Source organism: Eubalaena glacialis, chromosome 6, assembly GCF_028564815.1.
Source record: "Eubalaena glacialis isolate mEubGla1 chromosome 6, mEubGla1.1.hap2.+ XY, whole genome shotgun sequence".
In the NCBI taxonomy this organism is placed as follows: domain Eukaryota; kingdom Metazoa; phylum Chordata; class Mammalia; order Artiodactyla; family Balaenidae; genus Eubalaena; species Eubalaena glacialis.
Window position 1 is genome coordinate 10,438,760 of NC_083721.1, and position 12,698 is coordinate 10,451,457.

The following is a 12,698-nucleotide window of genomic DNA, read 5'->3' on the forward strand; positions in this document are numbered from 1 at the left end:
GAGGCAGACACAATTGAAGGCCTCTCTTCAAAGGCTGGCCGGAGACTCCAAAACGTCGAATGCCATGTGTTCAGATTGATCTGGTACACATCATTCACCTGGATCACCCACTGTCCTTGACATGATGTTCCTCAAAAACACCAGTGGGTGCCCAAGGAATGTGAAGTTTTGAAATGGGTACAAAACTTGCTAGAAGCCTCTGCACCGTAACTTTGCCAACCGGCATTCTTTCTGAGGAGGTAGAACTTTCCAGAATCCTTTGTCCTGCCTTCTTCCCTGCTTGACTCCTAACACCAGGTCATGGTAGGCATTTAAAGGGCTGAATTATTATGCCCGGGATGGCTTTTGAGTTGGCATTGTTTGCTCTTCTACAAGAAAACTTCAGATTTTTCAGTCTGACCATCAGGAAGCCGAGAATGTATCAGAAAGATAAGAGGAAGGAGGAGTCAAGGGAAGCGCCATCCAGAGATCACAGATGACTCCATGATGGACTGAAATAGAATGTTCTAGAAAAAGATGTTTTCATACTTCTGAGGGGAAGGGATGACAGGGGTTGTTCCGGGACCTGGCCCCATGGCCTTTCGCCCACAAGGCCGGTGCTTAAAATACTCAGCGGGTAAGAGGCCTCTCACGTGTGTGCTGGACCCACGTGACTCAGGCTGCCTGTGTTCAGACCGAGTACTGTGGGCTGTGGGGCTGAATCAGAGTCCAGATTTGCCTTGGTGACACATGAAAAGAGGGAGTGTTGCATTTGAACTACACAAATATTATGCTTAAGTATTTTTCCTCATCTCGGAGCCAAACAGGTCTTGTTCGTGATAAAATCACTGCAATATAGTGCGTCCTTTTTCTGGTCTGGAATTTGAGACAGTGTCAACTGTGCCATGGGGCCTGGCAGCAGGAAGAAACGGCAAACCACGGAGATTTGGAACCATAATACAAGTTATAAAATTTAATTTTATAATCGTAGCCAGCGGGAGCTGGGCTAAAATATACGTCTCCCACCCCGACTCCCACGCTGGGCTGGGGGGCGTGGAATCGAGGGATCCTCTTTCTCACTGAGGACTGGGTCGGGTGTGCGAAAGGGCACTAGCGTGTGGCAGCAAGGAGGCTGCTTCTCCAGTCTTGGTTTGAGGCCACTTGACAATCCGGCGAGGGTTTTGTGAAATTGGTCAATGACTCTTTCTTCGAACCATCCTGGTTCGAAGTGAGGAGGAGCGGGAGGGCAGCCTCTCTTGAAAGAGGAATGAATCCGCCGAGCGCCCCTGTGGCTACATCAGTACCTGGGAGCCTCAGCTCTGCTTGACAAGCCTGAGTCTCTGGTGTAAAGACATTTTGATGAAGGATTAAGGCCCAACCCCCCTGGCCCTTCTTGAGTGAATGGCCTCTGCCCGCTGCATCCTGGTGACAGTGGTTTGGACCAGGAGCAAGGCGAGGACACTTGCTGTCTCTACAGATGCTGAGGGGCCCAACTCCCTACCTTGGATCCCTGAGCCCCCTGGGGAAGCTCGTCCAACCTGCTGGCGGCTCCCTCTGGCCTCCAGTGGGCCCGGCCTGCTGGGAGTCTTGGACTGGACAAGGCCGAAGCTGGGGAAGTCGGCTTCAGGGAAGAAAGGATGCTCATGCAAAGCTTGCTAGCAGAGGAGAGGGGCCACCCGTGCCCTGCACTTAACAGGAAATCTGACCTCCCAGGGCTGTGGGCTTGCAGCCACACCTCGCTTCCTGTTAGAAGGGGCGCGCCTCTAAGCTCCAGGGCCCACATGGCTGCCGCTGAAACCTGCCCGGGGTTGGGTGTGCAGCTGGGGCAGCTGTTCCGACGCCACTGGCAGGGCTCCTTTCCTGGCCAAGTGCCAACAGCGAATGTCCCTTCTCTCCGTGCCGCCACCACCACTGCCACCAAGCCCTGCGTGCCCGCCGCGTCCCGCCCAGTGGAGATGGGCGCAGAGGGTTGGGGTGGGTGCCGGGGCCCAGTCTTGGGGTAGGACCCAGCGGCCAGTGTGACAGAAGGGGCCCCAGTCTGCCGTGGGGACAGCGGCCCTGAATCCCCACACCCCCCCCACCTCCGGGAGCAGCTAAATGTGCAGATGTCCAGCAGATCCACGCTGGGGGTGAGGGGAGAGGGAGGGGAAAGACGAGAAAAGCCCGAGTTTTAGCAAATCCACGGTACCTTTTCTGATCTCTTGCCTCCCTCTCCCCTCCCCACCCCCTCCCCGCAATAGGACATCGTCAGAAACTAGATGATCAGACCAAGCCCGGGAGCTTGTCCTTTTCCGAGCGGCTCAGTGAACTGGAGCAGCTGCGGCGCACGGCCATGAGGGTCAGCCCACACCATCCGGCCCCTACACCCAACCCTCGGGCCTCCTTGAACCACTCCACTGCCTTTAACCCTCAGCCTCAGAGTCAGATGCAGGGTAAGTACCCGGACGGACGGAGCCCGCTTCCCGCCTCACCCTTGGGCAGAACCCACCCAGGCCAACTGTGGCTCCTCCTCCACACTCAGAAACAGCTGGTCCCCGGACCAGCAGCCTGGGAGCTTGTTAGCGGCAGAGTCTCGGGCCCGCCCCAGACCCACTGAGTCTGATCTGCATGGTAACAAGATCCCCAGATTGAAAGGCACTGCTACAGAGGGTATAGAGAGGATATGGACAGATATGTATCACTGTGTAGATCAGATCTCGAATTTTTTAAGCGTTAGCTTTGGCTAGGTTATTTTCTTACCTCCTTGGCTTGAAGACACACACACACACACACACACACACACATACATCAGGCCAGGTGAAGGTCAGGATGTTTCAAGTTCTTACTGATTATTTGAGGGGTTTGTATTTAACATACATTCTTTTGCAAATGTAAAGAAATAGGAGGAGTGTCTGGACGCCATCCCATCAAGGGTATTCATTGCAATTCATAAATCTGCAATCAATAAAGAAGGCGGGTTATCCCCCCTCCCACCATGGGGTTAGCTGGCAATTGCAAAAACACTGTAAAATACAATAATTGCATAAAACCCACTGTGCCAAATTAGATAATACACAGAGTTCATTTACACTGTAGAAAGCACTGACGTCAATGATTATTTGCTCTGTGATACCATGTCAAATTTCCGAAAGGCAGTCGTTTTCTCGGTGCTGTGCAGGACACAGCTGTGTACGATAGGGTCACAGTAAGATTCCTTTCTCAAAGGGTCAGGCTTGTTTAACTCGAAGGAAGAGATAAGCAACACATCTGGGGGAAAGGGCAGGTGGCCAGCAAGGGGAGTTCTCCTTGCCCTTCTGGGACAGCAGAAATTAGCTTTCCCGGGTGTTTTCTCTGTTTGAGTTGTATTGTGAGATGTGCAAGCATCCTAAGTCCTTTAGGGTTTCCGGGCCCGTAGCTTTCTTTTGGGGTTAGCACATGTGGGGCTCTTAAAGGCACGCCCAGCCTCTTCCTCAGAGCCCGATGGCCCATGCCATTCACTCTCACAGTCATGATTCTGGGGGGAAGTTTTTTTATTCGCAGGGGAAATTCCCAGAGAACTCCTCCCATAAGATACTATGCAGACAGCTGTTAAGTGGCCTCTCTGTAGAGTAGCCCTTTTGTGGACAACAGAAACCTCAGCTTGATTTTGGGGGGCTGCCTCTCATCTACAGTTTCATCTTAGGTGTATTTAAGAAGAGGTCCCATGAAACCATTGGTTTCCTGGTGCTTAATCATTGCATACTTATTCAAAATACGCATATTGATTTTTTTTAAATTCCAAAATGCAAGTGTGTATAAGAAATTAGATGAAATGGCACATTAAGTGAGAGAGATGGGCTTGAGGGGAAAATGCCACTTGTCTTCTAAATAGAATAAAATTCTCCAGGGGATGGCTGGATCTTGTGTTTAGGGCCATTTACATTCATTTATGTCATCTTCAGGATTCCATTTGTAACATCTAAGAGGAGACTTCTGTGCTCTTATTCTCTCATGATATAACTGACCATTTCTACTACGAGGTTGATAAAGGGATTTGCGTTTTTCTACTGCTATTGGAACTAAAAATAGTAAGCATTTTGAAAGGCAATGGAAAATTCAACCACATGGGGGCAAGTGGAAATCGTCACCATGAATTCGGCTTGGTTTCAGTTTTGGTGAAGAGTGAATCAGATCTGATTTTCCTCCTGGTCAGATATACACTCTCTTTACCAAAAAGAAAACGGCAGGGTGGGGTGTTGAATTCTTGTCCTCAGCAGCCAGCAGCTCTAAGGCGGAGGCATTGCCATGGACGGGCATTCCTCAGCTCTTTGGAATACTGTACGCTTAGCAGAGTATCAGGTTTAACCCCGTTTCTTGTTCCTTTTAAAAACTTTTTACTTCTGCAACATCTAAGTAATAATAACTTGCTTTTAGAGTGCCCTGGAGGCTTAGTTGCTACTCGAGAGAATGTGTTAACTACATCGCTGACGTTCTTTCCTTCCAAAATATGATTTGCCGTTCAGGGTGTCACTTGTAAAATTGTAGGAACAATTTTTTAAAATAAGTATCTGGGAGATTTTCATGTAAATCTACTTTTCCTTATTCTTTCTTTCTTTTTTCCATAAGAAAATGCTTTTTTACCTTCGTCCTGTTTTGAGTAGACCCTTGGGATTTTTTTCTCCCTGAAGTTAGAAAGTTAAGAAGGATAACAGTAAAGTCTCTTTCAGCCAGAACCTTCATTTTGTTCTTGATGGACAGGAAAATGGTTATTTTCCCAGCTTAGCGCTAGAGCTTCTATATTATATTTAAGAAGATGCTTTATATAAAAATTCAGCATGTGTTTATGGCTCGCTTTGAAATGGCAGCAGTAGCTGGAAGAAAAACATCCCAAAAGTAGTCAGAGCAGTTTTACAGCAGTGCCGTACCAACGTGGATGTTTTCAGCACGGCGGAATTGTCAGCAGTTACGGGCTCGGAGAGATCATGAGTTGATAGGCTGATACACCCTGTCTTGCTAGGACTTCATCAGAGGGTCATGCCTGGCCCTTTAACTCCTTCAGTAAAAAATCACAGATACAGAATAATGCCTCTATTTATCTAGAATGAGATGGGCTTGAGAATCACTCAAAATAGACATCTCAAATGATCTGAAGCAGGGTGCAGATGGAAAAGGGGGCCAGGTTGCCATGCCACCAAACCACTGTTTATTTGTTGAGGTTTTAGCTATAAAAGGGCTGAGGTTAATTTCAACTTCCTACTTTACCAGGTCTTTAAAATTGAACAGAAAGCCATTTTGTCGTGACTACACGTTTAAGCAAGTCAGGACATCATCATGAACTTCTACAGCCGAGTTTTAGAATTCTTTTACAGTCACGGGAAAGAAAACTCACACATGTCCTTTTCAAAGATGGACTGGGGCAGAATCTAGACCAACAGGGCACACTGCTGCCGATTCAGCCATACCTCCCCCTTAGAGATGGCTTCAGGCAACCCGAGCAAGTCATTTTAAGAATTTGACTCCTGATTTACCAAAGATGATGAACCACATTTAAGCTACATAACTCCCTCCTTTCTGGGAAAATGGAGACAGGGTGAAACCTACTGGTGCAGAAAACTGTCAAAACCAGAGAAACTAAGAGGCCAAGTTTTGTTCTTGTGTGTGTTGCCGTCAACATCAAGACAGGAGGTTTAACTCTTTAACTGGAACAGTTATGACATATTTTGAAACAAGTCAGACCTTTTGTGTACATTGTGTTATACCTACAATCCTGTGGTGTGGTTCATAGACAGAGAAACTGAACCTCAGAGGTTAACAACTGCCCAGATCTCCAAGGTTGGAAGTGAAGGACTTGGACTCAAACGCAGACCTTTCTGGCTCCAAAGCCAGTCCTGGTGGGTGGCAGTTTCTCCCCAGCTCCCACTCTTGGATCAAGGATCAATTAGACACAGGGCTGACCAGTGTCAAGTAAAATCCCAATCACCAAAGGGGAGACAGGAGCAGTGCTGGGCTGGTCATTCACTCGGCAGGCCTGTAAAGACTGTGTTCTATTATCATTAGGTGCTGATAATAATAACTTTAGGGCTGGACTCTGTGGTGGGCATCTGAATAAATTCTCTCCTTGAGAGATGTGTATATTTGTTTTTAAAGATGGGGAGAAAAGAAAACTGAACTCAGAATAATGACTCTCTAAGCATGAGTGAAGGAAGGATGCGTGGGCAGCGAGAGAGCTTCCCAGCCACTCTGTTTACTTTATTGGGGTAACTGCCTGGCCTTCTTGCGTGAAAGAGTCTCGCTTGTGGGGTCCATTGGGACCAAGGCCTTCTTTTTTTGTTTGTTTGTTTTAAATGGAGCTTTATTAAATTAAAGTTTAGACATTTCTCAATGAAAAAAGGTATTAGGGATTACTAAATAAGCATGAACAGGTTTTGTGGCGTGCTTACACTGTTTAGCAGGGGTCCTCAACCCCCAGGCCGACCAAGGCCTTCTTAACCTCCAAACTCCGGCAACATCTGATCAGCCTGCAGGAGTGTGGGTGCCTTGCCCTAAGACATCTGTATGTCCGGAGGGGCCCTGACCTCTTAAATCACCTCCTGAATTTTAGTATTCCGAATGATTTTGTTTTGCTAGTGAGTTACCCTACAAGTTAAAGTTACTTTGGATACACCATTTTCTGGTGCCTGTTGTCTGTGTAGTTTTTTGAGATACTGAATCTCAGCTGTACCAGGTTACTTATGTCAATCTTTATCAGCTGGATTGACGAAAGAAAACAAAAAAAGAACCTTTTCACTTTTCTGTAGGAGGAGAGATAAATGCCCTTTCCAGCCTCAGGGGTAAGATATCAAAATGCACAACGTCTCTTCCCTTCCCTTTCCTCTTTCTCTGTCTCTCTCTCTCCTTCCTCTCTCTTCTAGCAATTCTGGAAGTTCAAAAACAAAGTGGGTGGGAGGGCAGGGGCGGGAGCTGTTGGAATACCTTGGAGGTAGAGGCTACTGTCAGTCAAACACCGGACATTCTTCTACGTAAATCTACAAATGGTCATGGTTACACAAAGCAAAATATTCAGGGTGCTAGAAATCAGCTTACAAGACATGCTGTGAACATGAAAAGGGAGTGATCTAAAAATAACTCTTATCTAGGTATAGTAGAGTTTGAGAGCCTTTCAAGGTCTACGACATCAGAATCTTACACGGAAAACAAGCCTGAATCGAGTGTTCCCATGAATAAATAAAAATAAATAAATGTAAGAAGGAAGGGGGGCAGGGAAGAGAGGGAAAACAGTGGAATGAACTCAAAATGAAGAGCTCTCGCGTGGGCTGTAAGCGGGTTGGCGGGCGCTGCCGCCGCATTACATCTACAAGTTATTAGAACTAGAGGAACTGAGAACTCAGTTACTGTTTTCCGTCTTCTGGCCTGATGCCACATAAACAAAGTTTAAGGAAAGCTTGAAAAGCTCCTGCTAATCAGTTGCATCGTAGACATTTAAAAGATAGGGATGAAGGATGGGGAGAAAGCTAAGTCTTCGTTTTTTTCCTTTAAAAAAGGCCCTCGGGCCTTGGCTTCCTAGTCCGCCTGTGGCCTTTGTTGAGTCTGATCTGGCTGCAGCGTGTCTGCTGCCCTTGCTTTCCATCCGCTGCCTGGAGTGACTTACGGAGCGGTGCTCAGAATGGCGACCAGCCTTACGTTTCCTCCGCGCTCTATTTATGGACGGCACGGTCACCAACACAGAACTCCCTTGAACAGCGCTGCCCCGATGCCTGTGATGTATTTACAAGCACCTCTCAGCTAAGTACTTAATAAACCAGCCCTTCAAAGGAGCCGCCAACCTGGTGAGCTGTCAGCACCCTAGTAATCATAAACCACATTTTAGCGGGACCACGTTTTCAGACCAAGTGTTTTCATGGATGTCGTTCAAGGTGATCAGACCATGCTTTCCGGAGCATGTTAATGCCTGTGGACATCTTTCCTAATTAGAGTAATGAAGGGTTCATTTTAGGGCTTGATCCTAATGATAAAATATTCCTTCCGTGGATTTGATACCTTCTGAAATGTTCCCTTGTTCTTGTGATCTATGGGCCAGCACACACTCAACACACACACACACACTCACACGCACACTCACAAATGCACAAAGGTTTTGTTCAGAAGAATAAGTTTTTAACAAAGCTGTAGTTGGAGCACTTATTTGATATCAGTGGTACAACAGCAGGAAGGATAAGCTGAAAATCTCTTGTCCAAGAAAGATAGCAGAGTCTGGTGGCTAAGAATGAGGGCTCAACAGGCAGACCACCTTGGCCCAAAACTGGCCTCCACCACGTATTACTGTAGGACTTTTGGCAAGTTACTTAACCTCTTAAAGCCTCAGTTTCCCTATCTGCAGAATGGGAGTAATAATTATACTTGGAGATCCTAGAACCACTGTGAAAGGTGAAGGAGTAGGCATGAGAGCCAGCCCATGGGTAACACTTAGTAACTGTGGGCTGTTATGATCAGTAGCACCAAACCATGTCTCTTAGTTTCCTGTGATTCTGTAACAAATTGCCACAGACTTGGTGGCTTAAAACAATAGAAATTTATTCTCTTCCAGTTCTGGAGGCCGGGATCCAAAATCAAGGTGCCATACTCCCTTTGAAGTTCCCAGGGAAGGATCCTTTCTTGTCTCTTGCAACCTCTGGTGGCTCCTAGTGTCCCTTGGCTTGTGGCTGCATCACTCCAATCTTCGCCTCCATCTTCACATGGCCTCTTTCTCTGTGTCACCTCCCCCTCTGTCTCTAAAAACACTTGTGATTGGAATTAGGCGCCCTCTAGATAACCCAGATGACCTCATCTTGAGATCCTTCACTTAATTACATCTGCAAAGACCGTTTTTCCAAATCAGGTCACGTTCACAGTTCCATGGGTCAGAACATGGACATACCTTTGCAGGGCCACCATTCTACCCATTACACCAAGGTGGAATGGACACAGGGCATCAGGTGAGTCCAGAGATCACTTTCCCTTGTCCACTCCCCCAGAACAGATATGATGGGCAGGTAACTGTGAACTCAGTGTCCTATGCCACCCATAATCAAGCACATCTTCCAGCTACTCTCACTTCAGGCCATCATTTACTGGAACTCAGTATCATGGTACTTTTATTTTCCAGCCACGAGAATGTATGTTTTCTTTTTCTACATGAGATCAGATATTTCTTAACATTTTCTAGACACCTATGCTGATGGAATCAGAGGGCCCAGCAGTAATAGAGAAAAGGGATTCTCCCCTGTGTCATGGGAGCCATGAAAAGCAGGAGGCCTGGGTGCCTCTTGCCCCGGCCCCCAAAAGCTCATGACATCGCGGCTGGGAGTAAGCACAGGGACAGAAGATGACACGGGGACCACAGCCAGCCAGTTGGGAGGGACTCAAGAATGTGATCGCCTGGAGCTCAGCATATCACTGTTGTTTTGAACAAGCTGCCTTGTTAAAAATGGCTTTATTGCGAGGCACTGTTGACCAGAAACCCATTGCAAAAGGCTGGTGATTCACTTTGCATATCTCATAATCCCACATTTACAAATCACCCGAAGATAGCCTTTCACATTTGGATATTTAAAAACAAAACTTTGACTGCGGCCGTGAAGTAGTATCAAAGTTTACCAAAAGTTTTTACCAAGAGAGGGGCAAACAATATACGCTGATAAGGAAAAAAAAAAAAAGGCTCCGGTGAGAAAACGACCCGTTGTGTTTTCTTGTCAGTTGTAGTTCTCCAAAGGGAGCTGGTTTTCCTCATTTGCATTATTTTTCCTCACCTCATGGAACAGAAATGCAGGCCCACTGTAATTCAGTTATTTTAGTGCCCTTTAAAATTCAACATGTATGATTTAAATAATGCTGAGGAACTGTAATTACGTCTATCTTCCCTTACTTCCCTCTGCCCCTCAGAGCACTGCAGCCTGACTTTTAGGGGGAAAATGTAGAGAGGCAGGGGGGTTATCAACTGTTCAGAGCCACCTCAGTGTATATCTGTATTATATTTTCACATTTTACTTGCAAAGCTTTAGCCCTACATAAGCTTTCCTTTTTTTTTTTTTAACATCTTTATTGGAGTATAATTGCTTTACAGTGGTGTGTTAGTTTCTGCTTTATAACAAAGTGAATCAGCTATACAAATACATGTATCCCCATATCCCCTCCCTCTTGCATCTCCCTCCAACCCTCCCTATCCCACCCCTCTAGGTGGTCACAGAGCACCAAGCTGATCTCTCTGTGCTATGCGGCTGCTTCCCACTAGCTAGCTATTTTACATTTGGTAGTGTATGTATGTCCATGCCACACTCTTACTTCGTCCCAGCTTCCCCTTCCGCCTCCCCATGTCCTCAAGTCCATTCTCTACGGAGCCCTACATGAGCTTTCTTATTATTGAACAATTGCTTTCAAAGCCCTAGAACAGCTCAGTTGTTATGGAGATTAAAGATCCGGATTGCAAAACTCCTGTAAATAAAATCTTCACTGACAAACCCAGTTTCCTAGCATAGACTTTTCTTCCATAATCTCCTTCTGGCAGAACATTTGATGTTTTCATACTAGAGATTCAGTTACCAGCCACAGTAAATAAAACAAAATAATAATAATTTTAAAAAAGTAGTATAGAACGCACCCTAAAAACAAACATTGGCCAATCATGTTTATTTTCTGTTTCTTTGGGCACTCCTCACAATTGATAGGGGGGAAAAAAAAAGGAATGTACCACTTCTTATCCAGTTGATTTTTGATTATTAAGCTATGGAAAGTCTTCAGATTGAGTGTTAGCTAATTCAGGCTCTCCCAAATGGCATGGAATATAACATTTATTGTTTAAAAGAAATGAACATGTTTCAAGGGAAAACAGAACCATGGCACCAAGCCCCCGAATGAGCCATGGGTAGGAGAGAGAACCATTGGGCAGAAAAGATAGTGCTTTCCTCCAGACTCAGGCTCAAGGGCCCACCGTGATTTCACACCACCTAAGGGTCAGGTTTGGGGATAAGAACATTGCAAGTATCATTTCAAGATTGTCAAAACATCCTCCAGTTGCAATCAGTAGCAAGAGTCAACTGTCCCTTTTGTAAAGTTGATTCTCCTTCTTAAGATGGGACCCCCTGCTTTCCCACCTGGAGGAAGTGTGAACGAGAGGGCGGAGGAGGTAGTGGGGGACTCTGATCTGTGCATCTCAGGTCCCTTAACAGCTCGGGAAACCTGAGCATTAAAACACTCGCCACCACGGGCTGAAATAGGGCTTATTTCTGCCCACCATTGGTCCTTCCACCCAGTGTCACTGGATCTGAGCCTCCAGAAGTCGATGTTGTCAAGTCTGGCTAACAAGATTTGGGTCCTTCTGGGAGCATGAAGGAGGATGCGCTATGGTCCTTCTGCCTTGGCGTCTGGGTGTGACCACCCAGGTGTCGTAAGAGCAGAGCGTCCCTAGGGAAGGCGTGTGAGGAAGGTCTCTGAGGAGCCCAGGGGAGTCAGCACTACTCTGGGTGTCGGCAGCCCACCCATCTGGGGCAGTGAAGTCTCCCAGATCCGTAACTTGCTGGCTCCTGCTGCAGAAGAAGTCCTCTTTGCCCTACAGCTTTATGCGCTCACCCGGATCATTCCAAGGCCAGATCAAGACCGAGAGAGCTTTTGCTATGCATTTGGGAAGGGCTACACACATACACTTGCTTGGGAGGTTTCAAAAGAATATCTCGGGGTAAAAAGGGAGGAAGAAATAATCCGACTAGTGATTGCGCTTCTTGGAGTCGTAGGTCATACAAGGAAGAGAGCATGATTGTTTTATTACGTCTCCTGGGGTTATGTCACTGTTGCGGCCACTCATGCATGCTCCCTTAGTGCATCTCTCTGTCCATATCAGATGGCAAATGATATAATGATAAAGTTATTAAAATATCTGTAAAAGTCAGCACAAGCTCAAGGGCTCGACTTGGCATCTCTGCCCATTAAGTGGTTTATTTGGATTGTTCCTCTCAGGGTCTGTTAATCTTCATCCGTACTTTGTTGTAAATTGCCTGCTATGTGGAACCGCCGTCGTTGCCTGAGTTTTAAGCCGTGCTTCTGTTGGTCATCCAACGGGGCTGGGATCTTTGGGATGAATGCAGAAGCTTTTGAAACATGCAGATCTTTCCCCCACCAGGTTTGAAACTGCAGCGTATGTCTGTGATCGGGTCTATAGCTGGGTTGTTATTGGAGCCGGGGCCACCGCAGAATGACGAGGACATTGCCTGGTTCTCACGTTTACTAAAGGCAATAACAAAACAATTATGGCTCACACTTCTGGAATGACTGATATTGTTGGTTCATTTAATCCCCACCACTAGCCACCCACGAGGTGCGTGGCATGTTCCTGAGGGTCCTGCCTGCTGTGCTCACTCAGGTGCTGGCAGGCACGTGAGGCCCAGGCCCTCACCGATCATGAAAGTCATTAACAAGGTGGCCCTAACTCTAATAGGCTGTAATTCTGCGGCTCTCAGGGATTAACGCCTAACATTCTCAGGAAGCCAGTAGAGATGTCCCAGAGCCTCCCACTCTGCCCCCTGATTAAGAGGCCCCCCCTTTCTTTTTTTGGCAATATTTTTGCTGTGTGATTGGGCTTTCTGAGCCACCATATGTTGCTAAATGGGAGAAGCCATTGCCCAGATGTGGCTCTGTTTAATATGATTTTCCACAAATTACAAGGCATGACTTTAAAATTGAATTAGTGCAAAATTACGGATGGCCAGTTCAGGTGGAAGGGAGAGGAAATCTTG

The 12,698-nt window shown here is 46.7% G+C and overlaps 1 protein-coding gene across 1 annotated transcript in view; it reads left to right on the plus strand.

Annotated features, from left to right (window-relative positions):
- The window catches only part of RUNX1 (RUNX family transcription factor 1), an 87,986-nt gene that overhangs the window by 46,990 nt on the left and 28,298 nt on the right, over positions 1 to 12,698 (plus strand). The window contains exon 4 of the mRNA XM_061192879.1: positions 2,220 to 2,411. Within this exon, the coding sequence (XP_061048862.1) occupies positions 2,220 to 2,411 (192 nt within the window). The remainder of the gene's footprint in view (positions 1 to 2,219; positions 2,412 to 12,698) is intronic.